The sequence below is a fragment of the Chanos chanos genome, chromosome 14, assembly GCF_902362185.1.
Source record: "Chanos chanos chromosome 14, fChaCha1.1, whole genome shotgun sequence".
Lineage (NCBI taxonomy): Eukaryota > Metazoa > Chordata > Actinopteri > Gonorynchiformes > Chanidae > Chanos > Chanos chanos.
This window is the reverse complement of record NC_044508.1, coordinates 7,249,298-7,271,797: the sequence shown is the minus strand read 5'-3', so window position 1 is coordinate 7,271,797 and position 22,500 is coordinate 7,249,298. Positions and strand designations below refer to the sequence as shown.

Sequence of the window (22,500 nt, the reverse complement as noted above, 5' to 3'; positions counted from 1 at the left end):
GGCCGTAGTCATCCTTGCGGATGGGCAAAGTGTAGCTGTTTTCGGGACGATAGCCGCCTCCAGCCATGTAGGGATAGCGGGGGCGGTAGTTGATGCCGCGTGATAGGCTGCCGTAGTTGTCAGTCATGTCTCCGTAGCTGTCATGGAGGACGTAAGGGCGGTACGGGGGTTCGGGGGTCTCACTGTAAGAGTCGGCAAAGTTGTTGTAGGTACGCGTGAGGGTGGAGGAGCCCTGTGGAGCCATGTAGCGGTCGCCGTTCTTCATGAACCGACGGTCGATAGAGTCCGTGTAGCTGCCCAACGGAGAAGAACCCTCTGGGACGGGAAGGCCATCCGGACCCAGCGGAACTTGCCGGACAGTCCGCGTCGTCACCGTCTTCACCATTTTAGTCACCTGAGAGAAGAAGCGAAGAAGAAAAAGTACCAATGAACGTTAGATATGGAAGAATGGTAGAATGGGGCGTCCAGATGATTGACAGCATGTAGGACCAATGATTAAGCATTCTGGAGGCTCCTGAATGACAGGTCATATCAGGGTGCTCCAATCACAACAAACTATCAAAAAAAAAAAAAGAAATAATAAAAAAAAGCACAGACCACAAACACATGAGTCTAAATTAGACAACATGGTGAGATGCCATATAATTGGTTTGCTGAGTGAAGTAAGGAAAAAATAACAACTCATTATCTCCCTAAATACAAAGTTTATATTCATTAGTATAAACAGGGTCATGCTGGGAAGGGTTTAAAAAAAGGGCTTCAGAATGCTTTCAAATTTGTGTAGCCGGAAGTAACGTCGGGTTCCTGAGGTTTTGCCCATGCCGAGATTTCACCAGCAGCAATTACAAGTCTTCTTCTTTTCCCCTCACCGTGTCCTGGATCAGCTCTCATTATGGTACAGACTGCCCTTAAAACACTGCTGCGTCTGAGGCAATGTTCGTTCATAACGCTGTCTGAGGGGAAACATTGGAACAGCTGCTAGAGAGGTGGAACAGTAAACATATGGTTGTACTAATCTTTGATAATGAAGCTGGTTTGCTTTTGAAACATTATACTTATTTTTGGTGGCCACTATGGGTTTTTGAGCTCCAGGAAAAATAAAGTCCAACTGATGTGTGTCTGTGTGAGCATGCATGCGTGCGTGTGTGTGTGTAGTGTGTGTGTGTTTGTGCGTGTGTGTGTATATGTGTATGCGTAGTGTGTGTCTGTGTGCATAGTGTGTGCGTGTGTGTCTATGTGTGTGTGTGTGTGTGTGTGGTGTGTGTGTGTGTGTGCAGTGTGTGTGTGTGTGGTGCAGTGTGTGTGTGTGCACTTTGTGTGTGTGTGTGTCTATGTGTGTGTGTGTAGTCTGTGTGTGTGTGTGTGTGTGTGTGTGTGCAGTGTATGTGTGTGTAGTGTGTGTTTGTGTTTGTGTCTGTGTGCAGTGTGTGTGTGTGTGCACTGTGTGTGTGTGTGTGTGTGTGTGCGTGTGTGTGCAGTGTGTGTGTGTGTGTGTCACAGGGACGTCGCCAGGCTCCACAGAGGGTCAGTGCTGATACCAAACCTAATTTCCTGCATGGCGGTTACTGCGGTGGACGTAATAGGCCATTTTGTCCGTCTCTTGTAAAACTCATCTCTAAAATCAACAAGCTTGATGAAAATTAATCGGCCTTGGAAAGGACCCCCGTGTCGCCTGAGAATCATCTCAGCGATCTGTGCAGCATATCGTTCTACCTTTGTGCTTCCATTCAACAGAGCTGTCAAGCCAAAAAAACTCCTGCCCTCCTGCAAATCAAGCGTTTCTCCATATCACAGTTACCTGGATGTGCTTTATCTCAAAGTCCGGCTGATTCCAGCAACTCAACATTGCCCCACACCCAGTGAACTAATTTAATACAGTGTCTATTACATAGTTATTACAACACACGCGGTCCATTGATGTCTTACGCCACTGTAATAAACCAAGTCATTAACTCTTTCAAGTGAAGTAATGACTAAGAAATAATGTGGCGACTATCGCTTCTTAGCAATCGGATTTGCTCTAAACTCCAACTGAAGCTTTTTAATTCCTATTCAGATGGAAGTAAGAATATAACACCTTTAGAACCATTCTCAAATGACTCTGTAAGATGACAGAAGCATTATAACTACACAGGAAGGGACTGTGTGGGTGTTACATGTGACCACACTTATGTTTAGACTGAAGGGTTAAGTGGACTCCGCTCTCTTAAATTCAGTAGTTGAGATACAAGTTGTGGGTTTAAAACGGGCACCATCTAAGACTGGAAGAAATCATCTTCATCGTCAAGCAATTTAAGTTAGCAGTTTCACTTTATTCACATTTTTTTCTTCTCTTTGATGTAAGATATGGTACCGCAGTCTTTCCCTCCCTCCTGGTCATGTCCGTTTTTTTCCACAACCAGAAACCACTTCTCTTTTTCTTTTTCTTTCTTTCTTTCTTTTTCTTTTTTTTTCAAACAAACAGCTCACTGCCGTTAGTCTGTATTTAACTAGCAATACAGTAACCCTTCCCCTTTTGCCTGTATTAGCATAAATCAAACTCCCTTTCATGTTTAAAAATAAAACATCATTTAGCTTAAATGAACCTACTTAAGCTGGAGCCACCATTAGAGCCTATAATTACAGGGGAGCTACTAGGCCATTTGATTAGGTGGTATTTTGGTAGGCAGTTTTGAGGGAATAGGGGCCTGGTACTAAGCTTACAGAGGTACTAGACCTGCTACGACAGGACGCTTATGGTACTTTGACGAGCTTCTCTCTCAAGTCTCGTACTAAGGTTTCCACTCTGACTAGCAAGGATCTCTATCCCCTTCCACGAGAGGTGGTCTTTGAACACAGCAAGTTGAAATCATGACTAGAGCTCCTGATACGCTTGTGCTAACATCATTTTCTGTGTTTGCTTTTTTTTTTTCCTTCTTTTTTTTTTTCCTTCAAGTGTCTCACTAGTCTCTTCCTCCAGAGAAACAGGTACACAAAATTCAGGCAGGCTTTGATCCATCTAAAAATACTGCGGCACTTAAAACAACCTCAGAGAGGGAATGGAGACAAAATGTTTTAGAAAAGGGCTTTTTGGGACATCACCAACCACTGTAAACAAGACTAGGAGAATAGAATGAAAGTGAGGACAAGGATGTCATCGAGGAAGAGGGAGCACATAACTTCACAAAAGACGCAGCAGAACATCTAGCCTCATTAAACGTGAAAGAGGATTTAACTGAGATAATGACTTCTTTTAGAATCTTTGCCTGTCTACAACCTGCGATGTTCTTTGGATTTTTTTTCCCTTTTTTTTAGAGAGAGAGAGCTGGAAAATTCCAGGCCTCCTCTCCTGATTGGCTTAGCTCGGGTTGTCGTGGTGACGGCTAGCTGTAAAAAAAAAAAAAAAAAGGGAAGGTGCCTGTTAGCTCTGGGAAGGGCTGCTGTTTGCCTAATGTTAGACTGTGAAAGGGAGGGGGGGGAGCCAGGCGTCAAGCTTAGACTTTATAACACCACAGCCTCCCTGGTATTCAGATTTATAGACATCATCAGTCACTCCATTTGCTGGTTAGGGGTTACAGTTAGAGAGCTTGCAGAGGAGAATGGGAGGGGAGGGGGGGGGGGTGTTAGGAGAGTTTTTAGGCCAAAAACACAGGCACAACTCTGTCATTACTGGTTCTGTTTCAGACGGAGTAGGCGTAGCAGCAGGCGTTGGTGTGGTGGGTTTGGAATCCACGAGGGTGGGGGTCAGGGAAGTCGGCCGGTAGGTTCGTCGAGTAATGGTTTTCACGACCTTTGTCACCTGTCGCAGAGTGAGCCGAGTTTGGAACAGGAAAAAGAAGAGGAAGCAGCGATGACAGAGGGAAGGATGACTGGTTTCATAATGATACACGTACAGCGACCTTAAAAGACACCCTGTCACTGATCAAAATGCGAGATTGCGGTGTCTGGTATGCATGGCTGCTTTTAACTAGGTAGTTAACACTGTAAAAAAAAAAAAAATCAGCCTATAAAATTCACTAAGATTAATTCCTCCGTGTGGAGCTGCTTGCTGAAATTATTGTGTGCCCTCAGGGACCCACGTCTGCTTATCGTAGTCTTAATTTGGCTCATTTTATGGCGCTGGCTGTGTTTTTCAGGGAACTTTCCAGAACACAAACTGTGAAAAGCTCAGTGAAAAAAAAAAGGAAAAAAAAGAAAAAGAAAAAAAACTTGGGAGTCTACTTTGCAATGTCATTCAACAGGCAGATAAACAGGATTAGTTCATAAGATTCGCGATTCATTTAAAAGCTTTCTCCATTTAGATTAGCGGTTAGCAGCCCAGATTCTTCACTGGGTGACGGGCCTAATTTGCCTATCGTTGTTAAGTTTTGTGTGATACCAGACCAACAAAACAGCCACAGTTAAAAATGTTTCTATTTTTTCTAGTGTGTAGAGGTTTTGGTGGATCCTAAAATTCAAAGAGACTGTGCTTACGTTTGACTCAGACACAAGCCAACCCCGAGACAGAGGGGGAAAGCCAAGTTTGTAAACATGAAAGAAAGAGCTCGGTTTATTGACAGTTAGAAAAAAAAAACCCTTCAAAAAACTGAATCTGAGATTAATCTATTTTTTTTTTCTGAAAATAATTTTCAAAACTGACCCCCCCCCCCCCTCCAGAGAACGACTAAGCACACACGCACACACACACACACACACACACACACAGATCCTTTCTTTGCTCCTGGCAATAGACAGAACAGAGTATAGCGTGATTCTCCTGATAAGCCCTGCACACAATGCAACAAAAAGAATTAAGTGTCAAATTGAATAGCATCCTGCAGGTCTGCTGCCTGGCAGTTTCACGGGCTTGGCCCCGTAAATGGCCCTTATGGGGCAGTAAGTGATGGGCGGATGGACGGATGGGTGGATGTGAAGCTCATCGGGTAAAAACACACCGACACACAAGTGAAAGACGGCTGCTGAGAAACGGAAGTTTCTGGAAGCGCCATGACTGCAAAAAAAAAAAAATGTCGGTGAGAAGGCCATGACACTTTTTTTGTTTGTTTGTTTGTTTGTTTTGCAAAATGCGGTGTTGTTGCGTTTTGGACGTGTTGATTTGATACAGTTGAATGATAACGCGCAATGGTGAGCGAACGCAAAAGGATGTCAACTCACCTTCGCATTAGTCGAATTGTCCTTTTCCGAGACCAAAACCAAAACAAAAGCACAAGATAATCAAGAAAGAGTATCTTCTATTCTTCTAAACATCTAACAACAACATTCAGTGCACTGTAACAATACAAAATGTGGTGACCCAAAACAAAAATATATGTGTTTAATCTGAGTTAAGGATTACTTTTCTTGGATTTTCAACTGGGATTATTATCAAACACATGAAGTTATCTTTATCTTCCTGTATAAAAAAGTACTCAATGTGAAACATATCTAGTAATGTCCCAGAAGACACTCGTGTTTATTTTTGTCAGTTTAGTATAAAAGCAATTAAGTTTTATTTAGTAAAAAACTCCATATGGGGGGAATAGTTTATAACATAATGTTTAATAAATCCATGTTTAGGGTGGTTTTGGGATGTTACAGGCTTTTAAAACGCTGAAATGTCAAGGGTTGATAGGTTGTTCCACTCAAGTGCTTTAAAGAAAATTAAAAATCCCCTTTAATCTATGTTGTTTCTCTCACTCTGTAGACTTCAGATGAGTAAGTGTTGACTGTAAAAGGTTTCCACTAAACAGCACTTCACTCAGTCCAGCCTTTTCCACACTGTTCAGTCAGTTACAATCACGCTCTGATCAGTCAAAAGCTGATTGGATGGAAGACTGTGCCAACTTGTTCTAGAATGTTCTGAGTCAGCATCATGTCTGTCTATTGTGATTCCCATAACACTATTCAAACAGTGGATGTAACACAGTCTAATGTAACCCCACATTTGGCCAATTCCCAGTACAAGGACACATCCACAAATAGAGAGAGAGAGAGAGAGAGAGAGAGAGAGTGAGAGAGAGAGACTGTAGTCTATTTTTAGGTAGGTAGGAAGTTATGTAGGTGAATTACTTGAAAAATTTTTTTTTGGTTTTGTACTGTGAAGCTGTCGGTTAGTTTAAGTCTCTGAAACACAAAAACTACGGGCAGACTTTCACTGCACAAGATTCATAATCGCTGTGGCCTTTAGCATCGCATCACTCCATTAACATTAGATTACATTAGAAGCCACAAGATTACCGAAACCGCAATACGGCTGTCTTCTCTCCGTCTTGTCGTTATCAATATTTCCACCGCTTTGTCAGCTAGGGTCATCAAAGATTAAACGAGGCTGTGTCTGTTTGTTTTAGGCCGTGTCTCTCTCTGGTAACAACACAATTAAAGTGAATCCACACTGACATAAAGAGATCAGAGAGCTGTGTTTGTTTTTCTGCGTGTGCGTGTGTGTGTACGTGTGTGTGTGAGTACGAGCGTGCATGTGCGCTTGCGTGTGATGACGATGACGGGGGGGACAAAGCAGCTACTATGGGATACCTTGGTCTCGGTGCGACGCGTGGTTCCGTCGTCAGAGGTTACCACGGAGACGTGAGAGGTGGGCGTCCCAGGATCCTCCTCAATGGTCACCGTCTCCTCCACCACTTCCTGTGGCTCTTGCATCATGGACAGTGACGTCTGGTTGCTAGGGCTCTGCTCCTGTTGACAAATGAGAACAATAACAATAAAAAAAAACGTTAAAATATTAATTCATCAGTAAAGAAACCATTTCATGTTAAAAGCTCACCTCTGAAAACACACATACAAAGTAATGATGTTACAATTTAAGAAAGCTTGAATGTCCTCAGCACGATCCATGTTTAATGTTCACCTCAATAAAAAAAGACCAGGCAGCAGACAAGGCTTGCACCATAACCAATGGGACTGGAGATATTCCTTATCCAATCAGATAAGGAATATCATTCAGGAACATTCTCCTCCAACCAATAGTCTTCCCAATGAAACAGTAGCCAGTAACGAGGGAATTTTTGGGAAGGTTCATGGAGGTTTGTAATTAATTCTGTTTTTTAAAAGTAACTAAAAAGAGTTTATGATTAGTCATACATTCTTCATATTCATACGCCCTGCGTGTATGTGTATGCGCATCAGACAGAGAGAGCCACAGAATATTCCAGCAGTCAAGACATCACCTGCAAAACAACGTTATTAATGGAGCGGAACAACAAATATAGATTTAAAAAAAAAGAGAAAAGACAAACTCCGCGACTCGTAATTGAAAGGCGGCAGGAAAGTTAGTCAAGGCAATTGAGATAACAGAAAAACAAAAACAAGAAAACAAATCAATCAAGAAAGGTAAACAAAAACGTTTCTGTCTCCATGGTGACAATCAGCGGACGCGTCGCAGTGAGAGATAGAGAGAGAGAGAGAGAGACAGAGAGAGAGAGAGAGAGAGAGAGAGAGAGAGAGAGAGAGAGAGAGAGAGAGAGACGGGACGTGACGTCGGATTATGCCAGCGTACGCGGCCTTTTTTTTTTTTTTTCCTCGTCAATTTCGCCTTTAACTGCACTAACGAGCTGAGCGTTCTACATCGATTAGCCAACAGAGGGCTTCAAAGACTCAGCATGCTCCAACTGATCGACCGCCCAGTCTGCCGATCGCTCCTTTCTCCTCTTTCATGTGTCTTTTCTCTCCTTCTGTCTCTCTCTTTTCTTCTTCCTGTATCCTTGGGGTGGGCAGCCAAGGAACGACCCCCCCCCCCCACCCTTTCCCTCCGACGTCCTCTCCCATGTACAAAGTCAAAGAAACTTTTTTCGCTTTCCCCCTCTACTTCTCCAGGCAGCGCTAAGTCAATCAGAGTTTTAATTGGAATTGTTGCATTACTGAGAGAATAAGTGTTTGCCAACATCACATTATTCAAGTTAATGATAAGGTTAAAAAAAAAAAAATGGGTGATGTGGGGTGGGTGGGGGGGCGGGGGGGTACATTAAAGCAATTTCCTTGCAGTCAAAAACACTGTGGTTCTTCAAAAGCAAAAACTGCAAAAGCGACAAGGCTTTGATTAAACCCTGATTGACAGCACGGATGTCCAATGACCAATTAAAAAAGAAAAAAACCACCCGCAGTTACACTTCAAAAATCGTGGACGCGCTTAACTCTCGCCGACAATAGAGAGGACAATTAATTATATGCAAGGACAGAGTTTTGGAACCTCGAATCATCTGGCTGACAAAAGCTAGGATTATGCTAATCTAATTTTGAATCTCTAGGTCGCTGTTAGTGTTAATATGGAAGCAGAAAACCTTGCGGTTCGATTCTCTGTCGTACTACAGAGTCAAAAGACTTGAGGCTTGAAGGTCAAGTGGATGGTCACCCTGGGTCAACACCTCCGGAGTACGAGGAGCCACTTCCTGTGACACAACTGTCAAACCCCGTTAGCCCGAATGTCTCGCCGTCTTTAACCTGCGGCTGGCTGGTCCTATCGGCTTGTCCGCCCGCCAAAGAGGAAAAAAAAAAGGCTTGCAGTTCACTCTGGCTGTAAAGAGATGCTCTGGAATGGTCTGGGGGGGGGGGGGGGGGTGCAGTTGAAAGTTACACTATGAAATAAAATGAAGGAAAGTCAGAAGAGGACTCGCTAAGATATTGGGGGGAGGGGGGGGTACTGTCAGCTGAGTATTTTGGAGAACACACGTTGTCTCCAAGAGCAGAGGGGAAAAAAAACAGAAAAAGAATTAGGTGAGTGAGCTTTTCAATGAATTATTGAAAGACGTCTGGAGGAAAGATACCGCCTGTGTGGGTGTTCTGAGGAGGGGGGGGGGGGCGCTAGAGCAGAAGAGGACAAGGCTGGAGACGACCGTCTTCAAGCGGGGGTGCCGTGAGGAAACAAGCATACGAATTTTTTACAACACGTCCTTCTCGTCACACGCTCTCTCTCTCTCTCTCCTTTTTCGTTCCGTGTACGCAAACAAACAAGCACGAGACAGGACAAAGTGAAATAATTTACCACCAAAGTGCCTTTCCGGAGGCTTCCATGATGGGGGCAGCTATTTCTCGGGTAAAGGAAGGCTAAGGAAAACTCCTCCAGCGGTGCAAGGCTTCCCGTAAGCGGCAGGAGAGAGATTCCACTGTCAGACAGGCAGGGATTGGGCTACTGGCAGGGTAGGAGATTTAAGTCAAACCTGGCCTTTATTGACTGAGGTTTTTTAAAGGATCAGCCTCGCGGTATGGGGTAGGAGCTGCCACAGCAGTTACCGGATTAACTGGTCACACGCAGCCCAATCATGACTGGTACATGGGTGAACCCCCTGATCCTTCTGCGTGTGTGTGTGTATGTGTGTGTGTGTGTGTGTGTGTGTGTGTGTGTGTGTCACTGTGGGAGTGTGTGTCTCAGAGGACACAATAACACAAGTGGATTTCGGAATCTGTCGTGCATGCGTGAGCTTCTCAGTCTGTGTGTATGGTTTATCTGCGTGTGTGTGAGTGTGTGTGTGTGTGTGTGTTTTAGAGAAAGCAATAACTTTGGTGATCTCCTGAATCTGTTACAGTTTTATGACCATAAATGTGTGTTTATTTTGGTGTGTGTGTGTGTATGTGTGTGTCTGAGTGATTTTTAAAAGGAATCCAGTCTAGGTGAAGACAAAATCCCTCACTATTCTCTCAATATTTTTCTTTTTCTTTTTTTTTTTTGCAATGTTTTTTCTTTGCTTGTTCCCTGTCGCTCATGCTCTCAGCAGGAGACGCGAGGAGAGAGAAAGATTGAGAGTTTCAGACTAGCTAAAAGGATTCACAAGAGCCTTCTACATGTCTGAGTGCATAGCTGAGACATGGCAGCAAAAAGCAGCAATATTGACTCAATACAGCATACAGCAAAGAGTGTTCCCTAGCAACACAGCAAAAGCCAGGCAAGTCAGAGTATATCCACAGTCATCTCAAGCCCACAATGTCATCGTACTGTTTGGTCACACAATGTGCACTTTAAAATAGGGACATACGCTCGATGTGACAAAATGTACTAATTTGATATAAAACACAGCTACAAGAAAAGCCACTCCAAATAAAATAAGATAAAAAAAAAAAACAATGTTAAGACGGTCCAGGTGCGAGCAGACGTTAAATTAATCCCGAATTGTTTTTCAAATCACGGAATAATTGACAGGAACTTTTTTTTTTTTGCGATGCGGAGGGGCTTTATGTGATTCGTGCCGAGAATGCGGGGCTCAAATTCGTCTCCCGAGCGGACACGGGGGGAGCAAAAAGTGAGATGGAGCTCGGGAGAAATAAGGTACGATGTCACTAACAAGGTGGATACGCAGAAGAAGGACGACACGGATGAAAAAAAAAAACAGTGTTCATTAGTTCATTAGCGGCTGAGGTTCTGGTCTCATTATAAAACACACACACACACACACACAGCAGTGGGCTGCGTTACCAGGCCGTTAACAGAGACAGATGCTATGTCACAGCGTCGTGTGCGGTTTGATGTTCGGTTCGAACTGCTGTGGTGCTGATCTACGATGTACAAAAGAAAAACAGAAAAGATAAAAAAAACAACAACTACAAATAGGAGGAGGAAGAGGAGGAGGAGGCAGAGGATGAAGAGGAAGAGCAAGAAGAAGAAAGGGAGACCGAGCTGCTCAGTGTCTCAGCTGTCCCTTACATACTGTCTAAAGTCAGGACTGTCCGAGAAGAGAGATGAAAAAGGTCTTTTTTTTTCATGGCATGGGTTTGACCCTTATCGAGACGTTGATTTACGACGCGTTGGGCGGCGTCCGGCGCTCGTGTCGAGGTGCGGAACATCCCTGCCGTTTTCTCCGGTTCGTTATTCAGCATCGTTTCTCCTCGTTCTCTATCTTAGCACTGTTCCTATTTGACACGATGAGATCCTTACAGCGCACGTCAACACACCACAACACGACACTAACACTGTCTTGGGGGTAACAATACCAATGCTTAAAAAAAAAAAAAAAAAAAGCTCTCCGTTACTTAAAGACTATGAAATGCTCACCATATCCATAACTAACACACCGTACCACTCATCCATCTCCACTGCTAACGCCTCACTGCAAATCCAGATATGTGCTTCGGCAAGACGCCAAAACTCCCATAAATCACTGCAGTTAGGAGAAGGGCCTACACATCAACTTGGCCCTGAGCTCTGTCCGCGATGAGCGTGTAAGCATATATAGGATTAGTGACTGGTATTAATATTAGTTTGTGACAGACACCTTACGATGTCTGTGTCCTTGCATCGCTCACAGTGATACACTCTGCCATAGATAACTGGATTTCAGCGTCGGTTAGAGCCAAAAATATTAGAGGGTTTTTTTTTTTTTCCTTTCCACGCGATTAATCCCACCAGCCGAGACCGCTCGGGTAAACTCAGGACATTCGAATTTCCCTAAGTCGTTCTCCCATTTCTCGGTCTAACCCGCCGTGGACTGCTCCGTGTCTATCAAGAGTCACGTGCCATGCGATGAAACAAACAACAACAACAACAAAAAAAGAAAGAAAGAAAAACAAGCCAACGTTGGTCACGTGTGGAAATGAGTTAAACAAAGACGAACGGGTCAAGGAAAAGAACGGGTCGAGGAAAAGAGCGAGTAAACAAAAGAACGGGTAAACAAAAGAACTCAGGTTTGTGGAGCTTGAGAGAAGTGATACAAAAGTGAAACTGGAGATGTTTGTAATGTGTGGCAGCAGCCCAGCTTACCGCACACACACACACACACACACACACACACATACACACACACACACTCAGGGCAAAGGGAGGATCTGGACTTGGCCCCCCTGTAAGAATTAAAGAGCAAGGCTAAGTCTCCTCTGCCAAGATGATCTCCGTTACAGCCAGCCCAAAGACTGCTGACAGCAGGACACCAGAGACCGGTCTCACACACGCTCATCCTGTCAGGTTGGTGCGTCCTCCGACAGGAGGAAGAGAGCGAGGGAGAGGAGGACAGCCGAAAGAGAAGGTCCGGCGGCAGAGGAAGAACCGACGGCCTGAAGTGACCTAATGAGTACCCTTAGCCAAACTTCTCTCTCTTTTGCTCTCTCTCTTCCTTTTCTCCCCCTCGTCTGTCATTAACTCCTATTCATTACACTGGGGGGAGGTTATTTCCCCGACATGTAATACTTGGACTGCTACTCTCTCATAATTTTTCCCCTCCGCTATAAACAGAGTAAAAAAAAAAAAAAAAAAAAAAAGCCATCCAGTCGAGTGAAACGAGTTTAAGAGTAAATAAGTAAATAAATAAATAAAGCTTCCAAATAGGTCTCCCTAACTTCAGCGGGCGAAACCTGTCAAAGTTTATTACGCGTTTCCGTGAAACATCTTCAACAGACCGGGTAACTCTTTGTTTTCTCTGGACGTGCCGTGTTAAAAGTTCTATACGACGTCTTTGTTGCCATAAATATCAGCGTAAACCCAAACCGTAGTCATGGCAAACGGTTCCCGAGACGCTCGCAAGAATTAAAAAAAAAAAAAAAAACCCTGAAAAAAAACACTCTCCTGGGTAATTTCAAACATCTGGGACAAATTACACGCATATCCAAGTTACACACTTCCCAAGCATTCCACATACTCCATAGTGTTGCCCGCAGTTTTAAGGGAGCCAATCTTCTCACTCTGCATGATTCACAGAGCACAATAAAAACCCTCGTTCTGGAATGAGATCCGGATGACGGGCGCGCACAAGGGGCGTTCGTCGACGCGCGAAGAACGTGGAATGCTTCTGTAAACAGAAGTTGAAGGAGGAAGGAGGAAGAAGAGAAACAAAGCCGTGCTGCGTTTGGAGCACTGAGAAGCTGAGAGATAATGAGTGTGGTAGTCCATCAGATAGAATGGGGAAGAAGAGGCGGAGAAACGTTGTTTGTTTGCTTAGAGGGTGTGGAGCTAAGAGACAGGAAGGAGGAATTCACTCCGGGTGGGGGGGGGGGGGGGTGGTGGTGAGGGGTGAGAGGTTGGGGGGGGGGTGAGGGGGTGTGGGTGAGACTGGAGGCAGTGGTTATCCCTGTCAGGATGTGGGTGTGTCAGGTTTGGGTGTGGTAATGTAAGTTGGGGTCGGGGTAAGAGAAATAAATAAACCGCTCCCCCGTCACCCATCACCCATCCCCCCTCCCCGTTTTGGATCTCTGTTAGGGCAGGCGTCCTTGGGGTGAGGCAGGGGGGGTGGGGACCAGGCGGCAAGGGTCCTGCCAAAACTTTTGGTTCATGTGAGGCCTGCCATCAGCAAGAATCCAGCAGGGGAGTGGAAGGAAAAGGAATGTGTGTGTGTGTGTGTGCGTGTGTTTTCAACTTAGTGAACCCTAAGTTCATCCGGCACACAGTAGCTCTCCTGCACTGTAACTGGCTTCCAAACCTGCTCTACTATGTTGACATTGGCTGATCAGTTTGCTCTCCTCTGCTGTTAATGGCTGGTCAGTGTGCCCTACTGCACTATGACTGGTCAGTCAACCAGCATTCTCTCTGACCACTGGCCTGTCATGTAAACGTGAATTTAAAAGCAGCACAGAGGACCAAAACGTGTGGTGTGGAAACCTGACACTGTGAAAAAGACACAGAGTGTGTCGGATATCAGCCAGGAGAGAGAGTCTCCTCCAGACACAGACATTTCAAAGCCCCTGGAGAACCAGTGTCAGTTACCAGGGGCCAGAATGGCAAAGAAAATCTTGCTACATTGTTCCTGTTCAAACAGACACATACACACACACACACACACTACACACACACACAGAGCCAGCCACAAATGCCACACGCGCACACACACACACACACACACACACACACACACACACACACACACACATATAAATACACAAAGCTATTATGTGGGCTTTTAAACAAGCAACAAAAAAACAGTTGAGTTCAATTTCAGTAAATTTAGAGACAGTTTTAAAACGGCGAATCTGTAATAAACTTCGTGAGTGCCTGCGCTAGAAAGCCGGACAGAATCTCTGCAGCGTGCAGACCAACTCGCCATCAAACACCTCTCTGAGGGAAAAAGAACGCATCGTCATGGCAACGGTGGCGGAATGACAGCAAAACTTACATTCAGCAGACATTATAAAGGTGCCTGGATATATATATGAGGTCTATAACTTGAGCTATGAAAGTAAGAGAGTAAATCTAATGAGGCCCTTGGCAAGCTGAATTCATTACATTTAATAACTTCTTCAATATTAACTTACTAACACTCACTCTCTGTTATCTATGGCCAAGGCTTTGGCAAACTTTTTATGAAGAGTTACAGAGAAGTTAGAGGCGGTAGTAAAGAATAATTCAGACACATCCAGTTGCGTTATGTGCTGTAACTCATTTATATTCCATGTCAGTGGCATGTCATGTGCTTTTAAATGATGTGTTATGTGGTTGTGCACTAGGCGCAAAGCTATGATAGCAAGGCCAGAGGTCATACAGACTCCTGCAAGTGAGAGAGAGAGAGAGAGAGAGAGGGAAAGTGCATGCACGCGAAATGAAGGTTCACTGAGCCAGGCGAGATTGCGACAGGCCTTCCAGATGTTGGACGAATGAGGACAAGGCTCTGACCTGATGCAGAACTGTTCGGTAACTGGTGTTTACAATGAGGCCAGATGGCTCCCGCAGATAAAGCGAAACTAAATCAGGAGTGACTCCACAGCCAATACGGGAACGAGATAGAAGAGCCGCACGCCACCTGCATTCGTTTAGCGGGAAGGACTCGATCTTCCGGAAGGCTTTTAGAATGGTTTCTCGGCTTTCTCCTTCGTCCTTCAGACCGTTAGACCTTTACAAAAGAACTTGAGGACAAAAACGTTGTGGAGATTATCAAAGAGAAAATAGCTAGTGCATTGGGAGTAGTTCCGTTCCATTCATAACCATTCCATTGATGTCACCCAACCTGAGCACCTGATTGGCTCCCATAATAAAGTTCCATTTGCTCCCTTAGCTAACATCACAGTCCTCTTCCGCCTTTGAGTGACCTTGGTCTGACCCTTTTCAAAACTGTCTGTCAGTCAGGCAACAGAATGGTAAGCACTGCTGCTTGACTCCAGATTGTATTATTTGCCATAGATCAAGTGTTAGATATGAAGAGACAGGAAGAGGTCTTGCTACTGGAGATCGAGTGCCTGGTCTGAGCTGTTTCATTTAAGCTGGAATGGTAATAAGGTGTGTTTGATTAGGGACGGATTGGAATTTGATATCTGAGGCATTGCCTGTTAATTGCTTGTTTAGGTTTTTAATCATAGATTAATGACACACAACAAGAGAGTTGGGTGGGTAATAAACCAATAGCCCGAGCGTTGCAAATTCACTAACGGTTATTGCAAAGGGGCCTTCATTAAACAAAAACAAAGGATGCGATAGACAGAGAGAGAGAGAGAGAGAGAGAGAGAGAGAGAGAGAGAGAGAGAGAATTGTCCAAGCTTCGGTTCTGTTTCTTAACGTTACAGGATTTGTCACGTGTAAAACGAGGCTGAAAGACCGATGCAGACAAGGACGCTGCAGGAGTTCTCTTTAAAGATAAATGACCAAATCCAAATAAATGATGAAGAAATGTTTTAAAGCTCATATAAAATAATGGAACCCTCCGTAGATGAATTCCGTCACATGAATTATGAGATTGAAAAATTCGGAAAAACAGCAGGAGATGAAAATTCCCGGTAGCACACAGTAGCTCTAAATATTGGATTTAAAGACTAGGACCTGCTCCACTGTGAGACAGACATGGTAATTCTTGTGTGTGTGTGTGTGTGTGTGTGTGTGTGTGTGTGCGCGTGCATACATGTGCGAGTATGTGCTGGTGTATGTGTGTGTATGTGCGTGTCTCTTGTTTGTGCTGCCTGTGAATGAACTGTCTTAATCAACTCATTCCAGGATGCTGAGGTGATCTCCCGGCAGCGGTGCTGTGGGTAACACAGCTCTCCTCCATAACTATTTTATCTTGCATTCATACAGCATTTATCTGCTGTCACGGCCTGTCTCCACTTCTCTGTCAGCGGCGGGGCGGCGGCCAGACGTCGACCGTGTAAGTGGAGCATTCTCTTGATGTGCGTTGGCTGACAGACAGTAGGGAAATGTTGGTCGTTTGTTAAACAGTAACGTCGGGCGAGATGCGTAACTCGGTGAAAGAGGCAAGCGTCCTTGATGAATGTTTGTTTAATGTTGGCTGAGAAAAGGAGAATTATCTTGGGATTGAAATGACACAGATTCAGACACAAGGACTATATTCCTCAAGGTTTTTCACGGTCTTTCACTCGGTCTTACGCTCTTTCATGTTATCTGCCTCCAGCCACTCTGCAAAAGGCTGGATCAGGAGTTTGGATCGCTCCAAACTAACTCCCCCACCACGGCCTACTCTCTCTCTCTCTCTCTCTCCTTCTCTTCCTCCTCTCTTCCTCTCAGCTACTGTTCCTCATAACAAACCACCATCCGCAGGAAATGCTGAAAGCGACAGGAAGTACTGAAAGCAACAGGAAGTACTGAAGTTTCTCCTCCGCAGTCAGGCAGTGCCGACCGGCTCGGCGAAATGGCATCAGTGGGGGAAGAGTAAAAGCCCCAGACAACGTGATGACGTTATTTCTCTTTCTCTCTGTGAAGACAATCACCAAGGTGATGCTGGGAAGAGTGTTTACCATGTAAATGGACTATGAAGTCGTGTTCTTTTCCAAAAATAGACGCCAGAAACAACACCGCACCTTAGCTCAAGCCCTTCAATCTTTTATTTCTTCTCAAAGCTCTTAAGTGGCAACGCCTCAGCACAAACACACACACACACACACACACACACACATGCGCGCGCACACGCACACACACGCACAATTATGCACGCGCACACACACGCACAAAAGAAAACCAGTCTTTCAGTCCTAAGCTCCTTAGTAAAACCTTTCCCTCTGAGAGACATGATTTTAAATTAAAATGCATTCTGGTTATTTTTAGCTTAATAACAGTCATTATCATAGAGTTCAAAGACTGAAGTCCCGACAGATGAAACATCTGTGGATGCATCTGGTTTAGGTCAGATCTCGACACAGTTATGAACATGACGTCCTGCGACGTCCGGATTCCCTACGGACAAGGAACTGACGAAGCCTCGTTATTCTACAAACAGAGAGAAAATAAGAGAGTCAGAGAGAGAGCAAGAGAGGGAGGGAGGGAGGGAGGGAGGGAGGGGGGCAAGTGGGGGGGGGGTGGATTCTTTCAGGCTATTGTTTACACTGATGGCTGGTGGGCTACATCTAATTATGCTGAATTCCGGGAACGGGGGTCTTAACTGTCGCGCTCCGTCCTTGCCAAATCGGTTTAATGTCATTTCAGCCACAGACCCTCTCACACACCAAACGTGAACGCCGTCCAACTCCAACATCTGCCCTTTTTCTTTTTGTCTCCTCCATTCTCTAACCTACAGCTGAGCTGCACTGAGTGTAAGCCCCGGGTCCTAACAGCAAGCCTTTACTACGGCAGGAACACCGCTGAAGATTTTAATCAGAACTAATATACACTAATATCTGTATTACTGATAAGCCTGGTCTGCTCAGTAGCCCCACAGCTGGGCCAAACTAACTCTGAACAGCAGTGATTCAAAAAGCTTCATTGCCGTTGAGAGAAAAAAACTATATTTCTTATTCAAGTCTATCTGTCCATGTGCGACTGTGCTGATTGGCTTGTGCTAATTGAGGAAACCAAAGATAACCCACATTGGTTTCGTCCAATGCTGCCAATCACAACAAACCCTCAGGACAATACAGACAGAGAAGACAATTTATAGTTAGCACTTTAGTGAAGGGTGAGTTACACACACACACACACACACACACACAGAGAAGCGTCCTCCAATGGACTTCCAATACAATGCTTTACTGAACTCTATTAAATGTGTTGTGCACTGACTGGTCGTAGCACTGCTGCGGACAGGGAGCGAACTCAGAACTGTTTCTGTCAAGGAAGGAAACTCTGAGGAGCTTTTTTCCACTTCCTATCTGCCGTCGTCCACAGAATTCCTCAGCCTGCTCCGTGATTGGTCCGTTTCGTACGGGAAGTCAAAGAATGCACCCGTAAGCGGGTTGGGGGGTGTGTGTGGGTGTGCGTGTGTGTGTGTGTGTGTGTGTGTGTATGGTGGAGGGGGTCATTCCTAGACAAAGACCTTCTGTTGTAGAACAACAACATCTATATGACTGGTCACTGACCTCACCCTGTAAAAACTCCAACGTATGAATAAGTTAAAATCGAGATTTACAGACGATACAGTGAAGCCGAGAAGAGTTTTAGGTCAAGGTAGGGGCCCATTAATGCAAGATTAGCATGAGGTGAAGTGCTTTGAGTATTTTTATGGTTTGGACGTCCATTTAAGCACTCTCCTGGGAGTCTATTGGAGAGCTTTGCTCTGAGTTGTTAGTGTAGAGAGGTGTGAGATGAGGGTGAGAAAGAAGCGGTCTCGTTCTGAGATATTTTGGGGGAATGGAAAGAGTGTGAGTTTCTCGAGCCGCTGCCGAAGGCTTGTGATGCCACGGGAGCTTGAAATAGCCGTCTGCTGAAAAATATCACACAAACACAGTCATATCCTGCTCAGCTGGACACACAGGCCTGCATCCAAATGACTGCCACTAATTCAATCTGAGTGCAAATCAAGGGTGGGACTTTCTCCCATTTCAGACAGACACACACACACACACACACACTGGCACACAGAAACACAAAAGGAAGCTCTTGTAAGGGTTACTGGATGAGTTGACTAACCTGAGTCTATATTATTAGCTGTGCCAGTCAGAGGTGAGCCAGATAAACACACACACACACGCACACCGGATCTACATTGTCAGCTTTACCAGTCAGAGGTGAGCCAGAGTCTTCTTTGAGAGACAAAGGGAAGACTAAAAGCAGCGGAGAGAAGAGAAAGAAAAAAACAAACGGATTTCAGCCCCACTTCCTGTGCTACTGTGGCTCATCAGCCTTACTCTCACAAAAGCAAAACTTTAACAAATACACAAACTCGAAGTCAACCAAATGTCAGAAGGAGGAATGAAAACAATATATTTTCTCTCTCTCCCCCCCCCCTCTTTCCGAGAAAGATGTGAACAGCAATAAACAGACTGTGAGTCAAAGTTGTGTCTAGGGTGCGAGGACACACAGCAGTTTGAGCAGTGCTTCAGGTTTCAACCCCATCTGTGGCGTTGCTACTGCGAGCAGCAAAACACAAAGAATAACCCTATCAACTGCCATTATTTATATCAGGAACATATTTGTCTGTGTGTGTGTGTGTCCAGTGTCTGTAACAAGATATTTTGTTTTCTGACAAACCTCCTCTGAAAAAAGGCAGGGACAGTTGATGCATTGTTGAGAGACACATGCGAATAGCTTCCTGTCTCTCACATGTTGCCGATACATCTAAGGTCATCAAGAGTGACTGTGGCTAACAGTCATTCATCTCCGGTTTATACAGAAACCCAAACAGAGAGACAGAGAGACGGACATAAAGACTGAAAATACAGGCACAGAGGCAGAGAGAAAAGACAGACAGACAGACAGACAGACAGACAGGCAAACACTCGGGCAGATGGACCGATACAAGTAAGATATATGGATCGATAGTTTATTTCACTTAACCGGGCGTAAGTTGCATTCTTCAGGTCGGACTCAAACAAGGCACCCGGTGTCTGCCGACACTCTGTATTTATTTACAACGTTTGTTTACCTCGAGGTATTTTCACCTGAGCGCCAGACGCTGCGTGCCTCGACGGTCGAGCGCGACGGCTCTCGTCGCCATGGCAACAGTTGCCGTACCGGCACCGGACCGCCCCGTTTCGCCGGTGCCACTCGAGTTCGAGCTCGAGAGAGCCCTCTCCTTTCTGAAACCCTCCTCCAAATAAAGCCATTAAGTCAAATTTCCCTCCGGAGCAGAGACATGAATAAGTAGATTCATAGACGTTGTGTGCCAGAGGGGAGCTGATTAGCTTACTGGTATGCAGAGGGAGCAGACCAAATAAAGAGAGAGAGAGAGACAGAGAGAGAAAAACACTGACCAGCAGAGAATAAACTGGCTCTTTTTTGTGTGTGTGTTTTTTTGGATCCTCCAGGAATGTTGAGGTTTTGACGTTGTTTCGCAATCCTGAGCCGATTGCTATCAAAATCAAATCACGGGCAGATAGACACCCTACTTAAGAAGAGCTCCTCCGTCCTGGTGAATATTTCATTTGCAGCCTCGTGCTGACCTCGCCGTTCGGGGCCCGCAGGAAAAACACAGCGGAGAAGAAAAATACAAGATGTTGAAGCCTATCAGTCTGCTCGGGTCTCTCGGTGAGTGAGGAGAACATATAATCCCAGAGGAATAAAGCAGGTCTGTGAGACCAGAACAACTGTGGAGAGGAGAAACATGACTGTGTAAAAAACCAAACCAAAACAAAAACAAAACCAAAAATAGACCTAAACCTCTGGAATGTTCTATGATCCCGGCTATTGAGTGAGATAGTCCAGTTGAGAGAATGATCCAGCAGAAGCACACGCTGGCTTTCTACAAATCTCTCAAGCCTTCGGGAATGGGGGGAAAAAAAAGCATGTTTGGAAACGACGAAGACAGGAGTAAAACAAAGACCCAGCTCATCGCGTTAAGACGTTGGTATAAGTTTCATCGTGTCAGTGTTTGAAAGCGAATTTATGATTAGAGATTTATGAGGCGTGGGGAGTACACCTGCCCAAAACAGATATGGGGGGAGAAAAAAAAACCCCAATAACTGTTCTACGTGTGAAACAAACAGACAACTATATTGTACAATAAAAACAGAAGCAACACTGTCGAGAAAGCATCTCTGAGCTTCCAGCAAACCTCTTATCGGTCTTAAATTAAAAAGAGGGAAGAGAGAGAGAGAGGGAGAGACAGAGCCAAAGAGAGACAGAGACAGAGAGACAGAGAAGGATTTGAAATTTCTCTAAGCTAACATTGAACAAAACCACTAACGCAATCAATTTGCGCTTAATAAAATGATACAGAAACATCTTCACTTCTTAATTCTACTTAACATATGGATACCAGGATATGAGGTCATTATATAACTGTTACAGATGCACTCTGAAAACATATTGTTTTTAAAACTATGCAGGACGTGTCTTTAAAAGAGCAAAAAGGCAATATTGAGCCGTCAGTTACTAATTAATAACACATTTGTGCTTTTTCCAGTACAGTAGCTTGGGCGTTAAATGAAAACAATTCTCCAGAGATCCATCTAATCATCAACGACAGCTCCGCAACTCTCGCTGGCAACGCGCCACCGTTTTACTGGTCTCCATGCCAGTTGGAGCTGGAACTTTGCCTCACACAAAAAAAAACCAAAAAAAAAAACACCCACCCACCCAATCTCCTCCCTTTGCTTTCCTCCCCTCCTCCCCACCACTGACTGTTAATCCTTCCATCCCTTGTTTCTCCTAGAAAATCCAAAAGTGCAGAATCAACAGAGGCTGTGAAACCAACGCTTACAGTCTGTGAACGCCGGCGCTTTTCATTGGTGCTGTTATTGTTCAACACAAAAAAGCAAGGTGATCGACTCTGTCCTGCGGATAACGAGTCCACATCACGACAAGTCTTCAACAACCTGTGGTACACAGCGAACGGCATGAGACAATAGAGAGATAGTCCATCCTTTCACCTACCATTCATTCACTCGTTCACTCGTTCACTCATTCACTCATTCATTCATTCATTCATTCATCCATCTATCGTCACTTTCAAAAGAATCTTCCCCAGATGTGGCACATCATCATCATCACAACACCACAGTGGTAAAAAAATCACATCACATGAGCTGCGTTGATTCATTTCGGTCTCTAAGTTCATTGTTTCCGTCTGGCATTCTCCCACTCAATGTGCCAAATTCAGCACAGGCCAAACCGGGGGGGGGGGGGGGGGGTCATCTGTGAAAAGATGGAAATTCCTCTTTTTTTTTTTTAGTTTAGTTTTCCTTTTTATAGACGCCCAGTGTGAAGACGCAGGGGTCATCGCACAGGCAAACTCATATTTATAACAGTACCTCCAGAGGAGAGGGGCCCAACACCTACACGCGGAGCTGACGCGGCTACAAGACAACCGCAGAGGTAAAGCAAAACCGTAAAACTGAATGTTTTTTTGGAAGCGCGTTGACGTCATCTGGCAGACTTATAAATTAGTCTCTCTAAGCGTCTTAAATCACAGGTTGCATTGGTCGTTCCTGCACTGCGCCTGGGAAGTCTGGACGCAGTGGCTCTGGACCACTCACGATCCAGATTGATCTTCAAGGACGGGAGAGCATGAAAGAGATTTCTCTATTTCTTTTCCACCTTCGTTTCTTTCATTCTCTTTTTTTTTTTTTTTCTTCCTCCGGCGGGATCTGAGAGGAGATGCAACCCAGACTCTTGCGTCATAGTTAAAGCCCTGCTCTGGCATTTTCTACTGAACTTTTGAGTCCAGATCTGGGAGAATCATTAAAACAAAGGAGAGGAAATTTGAAGTTGGTCCAGGAAGTGTGTCCCCTCTCCTTCCATTATTCGAGTTGTGTGCGAAACATAGAAGACCAGCTCATCAGCAATCAAGACTCAAAACCCATCGAAGT

General features: G+C 44.8%; 1 protein-coding gene across 1 annotated transcript in view; it reads right to left on the bottom strand.

The window, feature by feature from the left end:
- arvcfb (ARVCF delta catenin family member b) overlaps positions 1–22,500 on the bottom strand; it is an 85,839-nt gene that overhangs the window by 45,524 nt on the left and 17,815 nt on the right. The window contains exons 2-3 of the mRNA XM_030791191.1: positions 6,490–6,648; positions 1–394 (exon numbers count right to left, since the gene is read on the bottom strand). The exon at positions 1–394 is cut by the window's left edge and continues 205 nt beyond it. Of these exons, the coding sequence (XP_030647051.1) occupies positions 1–394; positions 6,490–6,648 (553 nt within the window). The remainder of the gene's footprint in view (positions 395–6,489; positions 6,649–22,500) is intronic.